We start from the raw sequence: 14,904 nt of genomic DNA, 5'->3' as shown, positions 1-14,904 counted from the left end.
TTAACGTGCTATTTCTCACTGTCTGTTGCATAGACATGCTAACACATTATTGCTCCTTTTCAGCTACTTTTTAATGCATATGTTAAACCTTCCAGTGACTTTTTAAAGTTGTTTGAAAACTGGTGAAATAGCAGATGAGATGCTGAACGCCCAGGCACGTCTGCAGCAGCCTGAGTCCAGGTTTCCCGCAGGCCGCCGCAGAGCCGACCCCGAGCGCAGCGCCCAGCTCCGAGGAGGAGCGGAGGAGATTGCAGAGCCTCGCGCTGCGCTCGTGGACTGAGAACTAGAAGCTGTGAAAAAGTAAATGGGATTTGCGGGGGGAAAAAAGAAAGTGCTATTTCTTGGAAAACAGGAAGCAAGCATATGGGGAAAATTCACAGCAGAAATAGCCTGTAGGCTTGAGCGCGGAGAGATTAGCCTCAGTGTAGCCAATTCTCAGGGAATAAAGATGCGACTACCATTTTCACTTTGCCGTGCTAATATGCTGCAGATAGACGTGATGAGTTCGGGAAGGCAGGCCCCAGCACTGGGACTGTGGCAGTTTAAGTGCGAGTCTTTTCAGGGCATGAACACTTGGATTTTGACTGAACACACCTGAAGTTATGCAGCCAGAGTGCTTCTGTGGAGCCTTTTTTTTAAAGGCATCTCCACTTACCTCTTTCCATTAGCGAGGGCAGTAAGGCACTTATATTAGGAGAAGAATTTCACCAAGTGTCTAAATGCAAGTACAGTTTATGTACTTGTGTTAGGCAGACCAGCTTGTAATCTGTAATAATCAAAGACATGCAGGACTCTAAAAGATACCCTAAGATCACCCCATCTGTTCCCCTTCACTAAGCTCAGGATAGATATAAATTTAGACCTTCGCTCAGAGATAATGGTCTACCCTGTTTTTAATAACATTTAGCATCGAAAATTCCACAAACGCTGTTCCAGGGCTTAACTATTTCCATTTAGAATATTTTTCTACATATAGCTCATTTAAAAAATTCTTCACAAAATCATTTTTCCCTTTCTCACATGAACTTCTAGAACAAGTGATCACTGCACACTGTGAAATAAGCATCTCTGTGGAAAAGTTTGTTTCTCCCTCTTTTCTTCCCAGAATCAGAGCCTTTCCCTGAGCCACAGCCTTACGGAAGGAGTACAAGGAAGGGGGCCTCTTCTCCATGCTTGCCTCTTTCCTTCTGTTTTGCAATTTGCAGGACCAAAGCAAAGAAGGGAAAGCAAAGGCACAGTCACTACTGCCAAATGAGCTACCTATTCATTTTTAGTGGGGTGCCTGTACTGCATGTATTGCCCAGTAGCTGAAGTTCTAAGCCTGCCTCCTTTATTCTTTTTACTTGGGCTGTAAATACGCTGATAGTCTCATTAAATGTACCTGGGACAGAAATCAGATGCTGTGTACTGTATCAAAAAAAATCACATGAGCCTGAGCCTGTTATTGTTTTGATTTTTTTATTGTGTTCAGTTACAGTATTTTCAAAGGGCTTGCTGAAATTGGGGCCCCGTAGTGCTCTGGGGAGCTATACAAACCCCAAGCGCCATATATGCCCTGATCTGAAGAGCTTGTGGTCTGAATAGATGGGATGTATCCAAGGCAAGAAAGAGAGAGTAAGCAAGAGAGTATATGGAGAGTGTATGGGTGAACAACCTGATCGCAGCATGTGGCATGTTTGTCACAGCAAGGCAGTGGAGGAGAATAGTCGAAAAAAGCGGCAGAGCAGGATGCTGGGGATAAGAGGAAAGCTAAATGTGGAACGAACTTGAGGGAAGATGACTGTTGGGGCGAAGCAGGGAGTGGAATAAAAAGTCAGTCAGCTTAGGACAGAGAAAGCTCAGCTGAAGCTGGGGGGTGGTGTCCAGAGCTGCGCCTCGTGGCTGGAGTCTGTTCGGCCCCTCCGGACGGGGGGAGCGTGTGCCTCGCGCAGCTCTGCGTCTGTGCGCCGCTGTATTATAACTTCAGAGCCGTGATTCCGCTGGGTGCACGGATGTTACTGCGAGGTGCTTTCCCACTACAGCATCCTTGGAGGTATTGACTGCTTTGGAGCAAAACTCACCCTCTTTCAAAAGGTTTGTGCACGCTGACTGCAGTGCTGAAAAACCCTGGTGACTCCACGGGACCATGATGGCTAGAGTCCCTGTGGCCATGCTGACTGTGCCAACCTGTAGGAGATCCTGGGGGATCTTCTTTTGTCAGGATCCAGTGGACTAATAGCAGTGGTGTGAGGAGGCATGCTATACTCCTCCCTCCATGCTCTGTTGGAGGTTATGAAAAGGAGAGGAACCGGTCTGGCCTTTGGTCCTACCTGTTTCCTCATGTGCACCCTCAGTTTCTTCATTGATACTTTTTGTGAGGGGACTTGTTTAGAGAAAGCCATCAAGATTTATCAGGTTTTTAACGTTTCCTGAGGCTGATGCTGATGTTCAGTGCGCCACAAGCAGGATCGGGAGAGGCTGGCTGAGCATTTCTTGATGCAGTCATCGTCTTCTGTGATTATTGTGGTTGGGAGATTCTTGCTTTCTTACACACTGCTGCTGAGCAGTGGGAGTTGGAAAAAGCTTCAAAGGGATGAAAAGATGGCACATTTTTTTCATTTAGGATTTCCTGACCTTTTTTGGTTTGTCATGCTGTCTTCATTCCACTGTGGTGTTTACATAACCTAGTTCAGTCTGTAGAACGAAGAAAAATGAAAAAAGCCCCTATCAATGTTTATTGTTTTACAAATGAGAATTTCACCATTATTTCAGTGAGAAAGTGAACTAACCATAATATACTTTATTTTAACACTAGGAAAGGACAGAATCTTCTCTTGAAAACTATTTTTTCATTATAAAATTCTATTTCAATTAAACAATTTTTTCCATTAATTAATTAAATGAATTAAGTAATATTTGAAATAAGAAATAAGGAATCTGGAGGATTTTAAATTTTGGGGAAAAGTTTCTGTCCAAAAACTTAATTTTAGAATTAGTTTGAATTGTCTTTCATGAGTTCTTTTTTATTTCTATTTCTATTTCATCTTTTCATGATATGTTGTTAGTGACAGTATTTCAACAGCAGATTTCCTTTGTTTTGTGGGATAGGAGACACATCAACTTACAAAATAAGAAGTCCTTTGATCACTGCCTATTAAGAGTTACCCTCAGAGATTTAAAAATAAAATAATGAAATAACTGTTTCATTTTGCTGACCCATGGCCACAGCCTGTTGAGAACTTTCCACTAAAATGGAAACATGAAAATGTGACAAGCTTTATCCAGCTCCTCTGAAGTGCCTCAGATTTGAAGCTTGTGAACATAAGAAATGTATTTGTTTTGAAGATTATTTTAAAGGGTTTTTTTCCATAACTATTCATCACTGTAGGAAGATTTGAGGGAAGATTTGAGGGTCACTTCATGACTGGATTGAGGAAGGAACCTTGCTGTGTCTGTGCTAGCAATTTTCTTGCAATAATTGGAGCAAAGCATCACCCTGAAGCAGTTGCTTCTAAGGTCTTCCTGACTCCATTATAGTTAGGCTGGGGGTGTGGATTAATTTAGACTGGGGTGTTCACATTAGATACCGAAGCTAATTTGGCTTAGGGTTGCTGGTGTAGACCTGCTAGTTGCATCTCAGCTAGGGAGTTAGATAGTGCTGAGGAATGTCCCTAGGCTCTGGTACCTTGTTAACTGTCTGGCAACATTGCCTGCGGTCTCTGGCACACTTTTTACTGGGTCGACCAGCATTCCCACAGCGGATCTGTCCCCCAGCATGACGGAGGAGCTGCCAGGGCCAGAGACCACTTCCAGTAGACAGTTTGCATATGGCTATCCTGATTACAGAGTGCAGGATTTTAGTGATGTGGACACACAGTAGTATGGACACAACTGTATGGCAAGGCCATTCCTTGCTGGCTGGCCTCTGGGTAAGAGTGTAATGGTGCTGGGCACATTTCATTGACTAGTACAGACATATCCTGAGGCTGCCCTAACCTGCTGCCAATGCTCTTCAAGAGGCAGCTGGAGCCTTAATTCTCACACAGAGCAAGTAAGAGGGAGCCAGAGCACGCTCTCACTCTTAAATTTTCAGAAATCTGTCAGGTGTGATGAATAGAAATGAGACTTTTACGGATGGGATTTTTTCCGACATTTTTAATTCGGCTTGCTTTTGTGATGCAAGGATGTAAATAGTGGTAAAATTTACTCCGGTTGAGGGAGAGGACTCGTGTCTTCTTTAGTTCACATGGAGAACTTGTTTGGTAGTTTCTTCAATGTTTTAGTAGCTTTTGTATATTTTTAGAAGTACCAAACCTAAGCAATCTATAAGCAACAAATTAAATAACTATAAACACAGAAGTAATTGAAACAGTATCAGTTCAACACTGTTTATCTACAGTTGAGTCCTCCCTTCTGTCTTGTGTTTGATACGCTTTTACGATGTATAGTTATATGTGCAAGATGCTCCCCATTGATTAATGGATTTTTTGCATGGGACCAAAGTCATAGCTTCCATTTCCTGTTTCATCAAAGCATTTTGAACAATATCAAACTTTCTAAGCCTAATTGGTCAGAAAGAGGAATGACCATATTTATACAGAAAATGTTTTGTTTTACTTTTATGTAAATTTGTTCTTTGTTCTTCATTATTGAAACTAGTGCCCATGAGTTCTCAAGTATTCACAGAATCCAACTGTAGAGGTTATTTTGAGGTGGGATCATCACCGAGACAAATCTTTGCAGTATATAGTAGATGTATTGCTTCTTTCTTCCTTGCAACGACAGCCCCTGGTCTAATTCAGGCTGCCAGTCAGCTGCCATTTGCAGGATTAGATTTAACAAGGATTTTAGACAGAGCAACCTGCTCTGGAAGTTGTTCATCGCTATCTGTAGCTCCACTACAAATGTCTCCGTGCATTTGTCACAGCTCTGCCACGCAGGTGGAACCTGTGGTGCTGTGTTGTGCCAGGTGCATGGCTGGTTGGCAACCTGCTACATGTGCAGATTCCCATCCAGGAGCTCTGAAGAGAGGAGCAGGCTCAGTTGTGTCCTTGTGTTGTGCATGATGTTACCGGATCAAGGGGAATTTCATGCTGAATTTTCAGGAGAGTTATTTCTGACCTGAACTGTAGGGGAAATTACCACTACCCAAAGACCTTTTACCCCTGAAAACTGTTTCAGCATTCAAGCAAGGTGCTTGTATCATAAAACTGTAGATGATAGGACCAATTCTAGAATCCATTTTTAGTGTAGCTAATACTTGATGCTCTGTAAAATCTTACAAAATACCTCAAGCACACATTTATCTCAGAGTAATTTGTTAGTGAAGCAGCAATATATACTGTATAACAGTTGTGGTGAGCTGACAAACCACTTTGATATGATACTACAGAGCAACCATTTCAAAGCCATGGGAGCTTTTGAGTCTCAGTGGCATAAACATTGCATGTGTCAGATACTGCAGTTATTTTGTCATGGCTATGAAGAGAACGCTCAGCCCAAAAAAGGACATTCTTTACTTTCTGCCAGCGTATGTGAAATTTGGACTCTGGCAACGCTGCTCTGAATCCCTAGAAGCCCATCAATAAATGACAAGGTCACAAGCTGTGACAGAGGAGGACCATGGGGACAGCCACACAGTATGAGAGAGTCCTATTTGGTTTTACCTTTAACCTCCCCTAGAGATAACTTCTGTGTAAGGGGCAGAGCTAGCTCAGGTTTTCCTTTTCCTCTGTCACGCTTTTGGTCCAGAGGCAATGTGCTTGGCACAGTGAGCATGGAGAGGCTGTTTGCTGTGCAGTTGTGTCCCAAGAAGGATGGATGCACATGGTGGTGGTGAGAGCTGATGTGGTATGCGGGCTGCTTTGGGGAGGATCCTGCAGTTGCCTGCAGACCATGAAGTAATGCTGTTGGGCTGCCCATCATGCCTTGTGCCTTCCTGCCATGATCTTCACAGCATTAAGGAAATTCTCTGATTTTTAGGGAAAATTACACAAAACAATTGAAAGTGTTGGCTGCTCTGTTTCATTTTTGCTCTCAATTTCTCTAGCGTAAATTAGGACTTATTCTGCCAGAGACAATTTATAGGTTGGTGTACTGAGGTCAGTATTTGGCTTTCTGGGTCTGCATCATCATCTGTGAACAGGAGATAATAATATTTAGTAGGGCTGGGTGAATAATTCGTAGTGGAGCTGCTTATTAAAGAGATGTTGACTCTCTGTGTTTGCAGATAGTCTACAGATGGATTGCATTTTTTTTCAAATTTATGTTTTTTTCCAAATTACTCAGCAAGAACTTTCTGTAAATAATTTTCTTAGCCTATAGTGTTTTCAAAATACAAAGTTGAAGTCTTCTTTATATTAGTATTTATCATAGCTGGTTAAAGTATGTTATTTCAGCAACTGTGCCTCCCAGAAAGCTTGTTTAGTAGAATCTCCACAGAAAGTAATACAAGGAAGGCACAAATACATAGCAAATGTATAGGATGTATGTGCATGGTCTAGCTCATGTATGGCAGGAGGCAAGCAAGTGAGATTGTAGCCTCTGTTGTACTTAGAGCCTTATTCAGGAATAAAGCAGAGACTGTGAGGCTAAGTCTACACTAACAGAGAATGTGGGCCAGGGCTCAGAGAGCAAGTGCCATGGCATGGTATGGCTCTCACCCATATGGTAAACTCCATCCCTTCCGAAAAGGTGTCTGTACTGACCTATGAAAATGGTCTCTGGCCTGTGCTATCCTCCAGACCATCCTGGAGACTTCCTGGGAGTTCGTTAGCTATCATAGGCTAAGCCTGTGCAGGGGACTATAAGAGCAGTTAAAACCTATGAGTGGCCCTGTCTTAGGGTCCTGGGAACAGTTGCCTTCAGGTTTAAAAGCCTATGGGTAGGTAGACCTCAATTGTATTGCTTGGTGCACTGCCTGGTTACTTGATTACTGAGGTATCTGTGTAGGACACGTTCAGCTCCTCCTTGACCCTTCTCTGGGAATTAAGGGAAGGAAGGCAAAGAGGAGCAACTTTGCCACTTTCTGCGGGATGCTGGTGGTATCTCTAGAAAGTGATTGGAAGGAGACTTCAGTTGCCTATTTTACTGTCTGGGAAATGTGAAAGGCTTGGAGGGAACCTGACAATCTGGCTGGTGTTTCCTAATAAAATCTATTAGTGCAGCCTGTACTTTTTTTGAATGCTTTCACTGATTTTAATTAGAAAATTTCAATGGATAAGAACAATTAGTATAGGTTGGAGCCCTGAGTATGTTTTCTCTATTTAATGTAAAAGCACAGCATTCTCCTATTACATCTGCAAGAACTTCTTGGAGATGTTATAATACTGCATTCATTTTCAGAAATTCTTTCAAATTTAGCTGATAACAAAGATCCCAGGTGTGTCTAGGAAATACAAACCTCTAGCATACAACTGGTAGTCTTATTTTCTGAAAATGTATTTTTTTCACCCTGTATTGTTTCAACAGAAAGACAGGTCTTCATGAGTAGCCCTTTGCATATAGCCCTTGCATGGGCTCATTAGCCTTTGCCCAGGAAAGACTCATCCTGAAGTCCCTGGGAATATTTTTTAAGAACAAATGTCTCAAGCTTCAGATAAAAGGACTGTGTGGTGAAAGAAGTTAGGCTGTCTTAAACCTTGTTTTTTTTTATCTTTTCATCATAGCACTTAGCGCTATCCAGGATTACTTGGAATGGAGTGGAAAAATAAATATGTAAAAGGGTGAAGAAAACAAAGAATCATTTATGTTTGCTGTTAGGTGTAGACTCTGCCCAGTCACACTTGGTCATTCCAATTAAAAAACATAAACAAAGTTTCCCAGTAGAAGAAAAATGCAGCATCAATTCTAAAAGGACCAGAATATCAGTTCTACTTTAATGTTAACTTTCCAAGTAGCATTGTTGATTGATACTGTGGAGAGTTTGTAAGCTGTTCAGTTCTGTATTTAGCTTCAAATTAAGTATGTTGGTGGAAGTGACAAGTGTAAATCTGATGTAGGCTTGCTTCACATTTTAAAATGACCTTTACAGCGACTTGATTTCTCTTGATATTTTCTCAGAACTAGTCAAGAAAATCAGTTTCTCTTAGCCTTTACTTACAATTTTCATAGGCAAAGACATACAAAAAACTATATATAGTAGATCTGTTGCCTTCAAAAAAATTGAAGTTGGTGTTTGAATATCTTGATCAGTTTTCTGTTACAGTTGTTTATGACATGGATTAGGCTTCAAGAGAATGAATGATGACTATTTAGAGAATTTGTGCTGAAAATCTTGGCCCTGCTCACATAATCTACGCACAGTCAACCTCAAAACAATTCCCAGAGCCCACAAATAGTGCGAGAGGTTGCTGATTTGGGGACATGAGTTGTATTGAAGATTCCTAGAAAACAGCTAAATCTTTTCAAGCAGGAAAGCAACACCATTACTGTCTCTTCTTCAGGAAAGTACAGCTTAATACTTAGCATACTCGATGTACACAATGTCTTTGTCATTCATTTTGTGTCCAGAGGTCAGATGCCAGCCCAGCACTCTCATTACAGTTGCAGAAGGGGCCCTGCGAGTGCTTCAGGGTCCCCGAGGCTTGACTGGAAATGGGAGAGTTCCTTTTCAGAACTTTGCTCAGTTTAAGGGAGTGGTTGAATTGGGATCCTTATTATTTTACTAGATAAAGTACTTTTGCTTTTTTAAAGCTAATGATCCTTCACAGTTAATTGAAAAGTATTTCCGGCAAGACCACCCAAGAAACATTATGTATTCAAAAATTAGGAACAGCTTGAAGCATCTCTTTAAGAAGCTGGGTAAGGTATCGAAGTTTGTATTACACCAGCGATTTGCTCTGGTTACAGAATAGACAAACTCTTCCACCTGTCTTTTTCTTCATACAGTAAATAGAGTTGCTAACATGCAACTAAAGATGTGAATCTCAGGGATTTTTTTTCTCACCTTTCTGATTTGCAGTAGTTAATTTAACTATTGTATCAAAATACTGACGTGTACAGTGCAAAAGAAGGGAGGCAGATACTGCAAGATCAATATAGTACTATAAACATACCCTCCTCCCTTTGCATTTGGTGAATTATCTTGGCAAGGCTGAACGATCAATATGGGTGTACAGTGGTGAAACAAGGAAACCTGTCATTATAAACTGCATCCAGCCCTTAGCAGCCAGCAAGGGGTGGGGAGGAACTGACCCGACCATCATTTGCTTCTCATCAAGTTAAACTTTGAAGACTTACTTCTAAAATTGTCTCTCCCATCTATAGTGATAGTGAAGGAACTGAAGTTCTAGAGTTAATCAGGACATTGTCCATCTCTTGGATCACTCATAAAGGAGATTTATTAGCCTGTGCCAAAGCAGCATGGGGTGAGGATGAGGCATTATTTTGGTTTTGGGTTTGTTTTCCTCATCACTGATGAGAAACAGAAAGTCACTGAGGAGATAAACTTAGAAATACATTTAGACATTGTGGGAATAGTTGTATGAGTGACCTGCAGCTGGTATCTGATGCAGGTAATAGGCTAGAGGGGCCCTCCCAGAGCCCAAGAATTTCACTGTTGGATTTGAATCCTATGGGAATGAGGAGGAAACTCAATGCTACTGAGTGAAGGTGCAGGAACATAAGATGTCATGAGCTGATTAACAACTCATTACCACTGAAAAAGGGGATGTCCCCTCTGTCTGCTGGTCTCTCCTCCTGCTGCCTACTGCGGGCTGGCAATGGGTGCCTGTCAGCACTGTCTGAGCACTGCTTTAGGTCGCTAACTCCGCAGGGAACCAGGCTGTGTCCCTGCAGGCAGGGCAGGGAGGAGAAGGACCAAGTTTGAGAATGGGAAAAGTGAGGGGGGGGTGACACCTCGTCTACTAATGTCATTGGAGTCTGGTGTGCATCCATTGCCATGTCTGCCCTCTTCCTCCTCTGAGAAGTAGGGAGCGAATCAGTACCATGTCCTCCGGGTAAGGTGAGGAAGACTGAGAGCTGGAACTGAGAGCGCTGTGACCTTTTCATGTATATGTTGGCTGCTACATCTACAAGCTATTGAGAGAGAACAGGAGACAAGCTACTAATCCTCTGCTGATTTGTCTCATTGAATTTATTTAAAGGCATGCTACATTAAATTAAGAAAGCTGTCCTGATTTTTAAGACTCTCCCCATCTCTATTTTCCATCTACACGTCAAACAAAATTAGCATCAGGGGCATTTTCTAGCGTAGATAACAACCAATGCGAGTATAGGTTAGGGACTATGTTTGACTGTCTTTGAAAAAGACACAGCACATACCAGTTCCTCTTTAAATACATACTTGCCAAGTGACTAAAGGAGAGAGATTCTGTCCTATGGCTTCTTATACAATGTCATTTTGTTTTGAGGCAGATAGGCTGGGGCCTCCTCTAGATATCCTACTGGATTCACTGAACTGCACAGCTTTCAGCGTACAATGGAGAATGCCAAAGCAGCATGCAAGCACCGTCACGGGATATACGGTAAGTAAATCTTTTTACTCTTAGTAGAGAACTGCAGTACACTGCATGGACTCAGACCTATGCATCACTCCTAAGCGAGCTGCAGGCAGCGAGGCAAAGCAAGCAGGAGAGCCTGCTCTCATAACAAATTATGTCAATGCCCAGAAAGCATTCAGGGGACAGTGGACTTGAACTGATTGAATTGTAACTTTAAGAAATTAGCAGTTGGTGTTCTAGAAGCAAGCTACTATGATGGGAATTTAGGTTGGATGCCAATGGCTTGTAGTGGGAATAGATTGTTCTACTGTTGTGGTTTCCACCCAAGGATCTCAAAACTCTTTCCAGTTGATAGAACAAAAGAGTACAGCAGAGCAGATCAATATTACACTGTGCAGATGCAGGAGATTTGTAGTGATTTCATGGTCATTCAGATCCTTTGGCTCATACTTCCAGCCTGAGAACTGCATTAGCAGGAAGCTCTTCCAAGCTAAACTCCTACCTTCCCACATTGGCAATGGGCACAGGGAAGGGAGAGAGTTCCATGGTGTGCTCCTCTTGATAGATACTCTACTGCATAACACCACTGGGAGCCCAGCTTTGGCTTTAAATATGACAGGGAACTGTATTTTATTCCCTGCCTGACCCCACTTTGTGGTGAATTTCCTTTGAAGAAGTCCAGCAATTTCCTTGTTTCATCCAGCAATTCCGTAGGGGGGATTCTGGCCCCTTTCAGTCCCTTTCCCTGCCCTCCAACCCCCAAATGGCCTGTTGGACAAAACTGACTGGGTAACCTAAATTGGGCAGGATGTTCTCCTGTGCCTGCAGAAAGGCAGTGAGCATGAATGTGTCATTTATTCATCAACAGAAAAGATGAAGCTTGGCATTATTCGATGTTCCATGGCAATGAAACTCAGTCCCAAAATGGAAGTTAATCAGAGGTGATTTTGCCATGGGCAAATTAGCACCAAAGATGTGGTGTTTCTACTAGAATTGATCATTTTTCCTTTTTACAGGATCTAAAGGGGTGTGATTTGGTTAGCATTTTCAGTGAAAGGGTTTGAAATTTCCAGAAAAAAATGGACATAATCTAAAATTCAGTTTTACATAAAAAGGTACAGGTAGAAAACTCCTTACTGCCTTTAATACTGATGTACTCCAGAAGTGTGAGCGGCTTTCCTGAAACTGACTTTGTTGGTACACATACCCCTTCATCCCATGGTTTTGGAAATGACACTAATGCAGCATACCTACAGAGATGTGTTTATTGTTATGAAAGTATGCATAATATAGCACACCCACAAGCATCTGCTGTGGCCAGAAGCTCTCTCCACCAGACACTGTATGTAGTTTGGCCCATTCTTCTGTGTAAAAATGGAGGTGCAACAAATAGGACTGAATATGGCATTGGAGAGGTGAGTACTGGGATATTGCGTAGAGTTCTGGTATCAACTCCAAAAAAACGACAGTGACTGCCTGGAAATTCTTCTAGTTTAAGTGACTTTTCCATAGGACACAATATTTTCAAAATAGTTATAATATAGAATCAGTAAGGTTGGAAGGGATCTCTGGAGATCATCTAGTCCAAAATGTGTTATAGTCACACATGAGAAATATTCACTGTGCGTTCAGTAGATGAAATATCCAAGTCCTAGTTTTAATTCTTGAGCTCATATATGGCATGATATTAAAATCAATGGAAAATGTAGCATTTATAGTGCTGTACCCAAACCATCTTTACTTAGTTTTGGATACTCTGGCATCTCAAGGTCTCTCTGTGCTTAGGAAATTAAATTCTCTGTGGTTCATTAGTTTCCTATATTCATGAATAGAGGTAAAGAAAGACATTTATGATAAAGCAATGTGCATAATCACACAGTGTGAGCATCTTCCTTATATGAAGTAAAATGCCTAAGTTGTGCAGACCAGTTACACGAATCTTCAGCTGATCAAGATAACTACGGCCAGATGTCGCACAATTAAAGTTGTCGGTTCAGGCCTGACCTGAAAGCTCATTGGCATATAGAGAGTAACATGGTGTCATTTGGTCTTGATGAGAAGGTCCAACAAATATGAAGGGAATGTCAATAGATACCAACTTTTCATACATTTGGAAACATAGAGGGTCGTAAGCTTAAGTGCTGTCCACAGTGCAGTAACAGCGCTATTATTTTTGAATCATTCTGAAACATTGAATTACTACTTGAACTGACTTGACTCTATCTTCTTCCCAAGGTCTTTTACTCAGAGGTTGAAGAAGACAAAACAGTCAAACCGCTTTCACACGATGTTCCCCTGAGTCTGGATATGCTTAGCATGGTGAGCATTTCTTTTCATCACCAGTCAGACACTAGAATGGAGCTTGCAAGAGGGAACTGCCAACACTCTAGTTGTAGTTGCTTTGTGAATTACACCCAAGATCCAAGCCCCAGATCTACTCTTGTATTAAGCAAGAAGAAAATCATAATATTTTGTAATAAAATAGTCAGAAGGCTGTGATATATTTTTATTTCTCATTGTCTGACTAATTTTTAGTGTAAAACTTGATGCTTGCTGTGCATTTTACTTGCACTGACCTCCGGCATTTACTGAAAAATAACTTCCAATTTTGAATGTGTATTTTCAATAAGGGATTCCCTGCACTTCCCCCGTGAAAGGGGAATTGTATGACTCCGCCATTGTGCACAGTTAAGAGTCTCAACATCTGTGTGTGCGTATTGCAGTGTCTGACCCAGGTAAGTATGCGAGTTAGAGAAGATGCACAGTTTTCAGTGTATTTTTATTTGCATATGTGAGACTCTGGCCTCCAGAAGTATGGATTTGAAGTGTAATTGTGCTATTCCAAGTGCGCTTGTGAAAGTCTGTCTCCTTGAAGATTCTCTCAGCTTCTGACTTTTTTGTCCTTAAAAATGCAACTTTTCCTCATTGCTTGCTATTTTTCCCCTTTCCTTCAATTCTGTTTTTCCTTTTATCTGCCTTGTTTTTCTTCACTTATTTCAGTCTCCCCTTCTCTTTCCTGCAGCCCCTTTTCTGCCCAATTTCACCTTCCTTTTCCATTTGCAATTAAAGAAGGCCCCTTCTCTTCTACTGCACTGCTCAGCAATTAATACTGAGATGAAAGCAATCCTTCCATGCTTCTGGATTGTCTCCTTTCAAAGAGTCTTCTCAAAATATGCAGGCATCTCTGCAGTGTGGAGGACCTTGCTCTTTGAGTTCGGCAAGGCAGGATCAGTGATGCTCCAGCCACTGCTCGGGCAAAGCACAAAGGCAGTGCTCAGAGGAGTGTCTCAGGCTGGGTGCCGTGCGGGAGCACTTTCGTACCGCGCGCTGGAAAGGCCAGTCTGTCCTTGAAACGGTGATGTTCCCCACACAGGAATCGGGAGTGATTCTTTCTCACAATTTGATTTTTTCCCTCTTTCTCCTCCACTCATCTTCATTCTCCTTTTTTTCTCACCTCTCCTCCTTTTGCCTTGCCACTTAAGGTTCAGTGAAATGCATTCTCTGATAATCTGTGTTGGGCAGTGCTCAAAAACCTTCCCTATGGGAAGCATGAATGAGAGAAATTCTCGTATTTCCTGCATTTCTCAGTCACTGTAGTTGTTGTTGTAGACTCCTGTAGGTTTCTGAGATTGTAGTAAATGAAAGAGGCTCATTGCCATGCTAATTTATTTTTTATTTATATATTACTTTCTCCCTTCCGATGCTTATCTCTGTATTCCTCATTTGTTTTTTTTCCCCCAAAAACATTCTTGCTGGTAGTGCCAATAAAGATCAAGCAGCACATTCTTTTTTATCTTAATCCTGACAACAACAATTCTTACTGCTTGGGAGAACAGATTCTGTGTTCTAGTACTCACACAGATGAATAGCAGCCACAAAGAATATTATATGATGCAAGATTTGCCATGTTTTTTTCACTGACCTGTTATTTATGTGGTTTTGCCATCACTTTCTAGTGTGGTACTTCATTAACAAGTCCTATTTCATTTTTTTCCCAGGGTCAACTTGAAGGACAAGCAATTTTTGTAAGTATTACTTCTCATAAAACTCTGTAGCAGCTGTGATTTAAAATAACACTGGACATTCTGATCCTGGCTTTCCACAGATTCACCCACAAAAATGTTTCCATATTGATCTCAAATGTTGATTCTACTTAGCACTTACACAAGGTCTTTTGTAGTGAAAATGTGACAGATAACTTATGCTCAAAATCTAGAGATAAAGAAGCACCCCGTGAAGGTACGTTTAAACAGGTATAGCGGTTTCCATTTTAGAAATGGGATATTTTCTGTCAGTCCTCAGAAGTATTTATGGATATGTTATTTTGCTTGAGGAGATGTGTGTAAAAATGAGATAAATGCAGGCAGTGAAAACTTGCAGGGGGACTGGAACAGCCAGGTAGTCAGATACACAGTAATGGGAAGGAAGAAAGCATCCAGGAGGGTGAGTGGAGACAGAGAGG

General features: G+C 41.6%; 1 protein-coding gene across 1 annotated transcript in view; it reads left to right on the top strand.

The window, feature by feature from the left end:
- The window catches only part of EGFLAM (EGF like, fibronectin type III and laminin G domains), an 80,328-nt gene that overhangs the window by 13,055 nt on the left and 52,369 nt on the right, over positions 1 to 14,904 (top strand). The window contains exons 2-4 of the mRNA XM_062599653.1: positions 10,357 to 10,466; positions 12,678 to 12,761; positions 14,441 to 14,467. Coding sequence (XP_062455637.1) covers positions 10,357 to 10,466; positions 12,678 to 12,761; positions 14,441 to 14,467 — 221 coding nt within the window. The remainder of the gene's footprint in view (positions 1 to 10,356; positions 10,467 to 12,677; positions 12,762 to 14,440; positions 14,468 to 14,904) is intronic.

Source organism: Rhea pennata, chromosome Z (genome assembly GCF_028389875.1).
Source record: "Rhea pennata isolate bPtePen1 chromosome Z, bPtePen1.pri, whole genome shotgun sequence".
In the NCBI taxonomy this organism is placed as follows: Eukaryota; Metazoa; Chordata; class Aves; order Rheiformes; family Rheidae; genus Rhea; species Rhea pennata.
The sequence above is the reverse complement of the archived record's forward strand: the minus strand, read 5'-3'. Positions and strand labels throughout refer to the sequence as shown.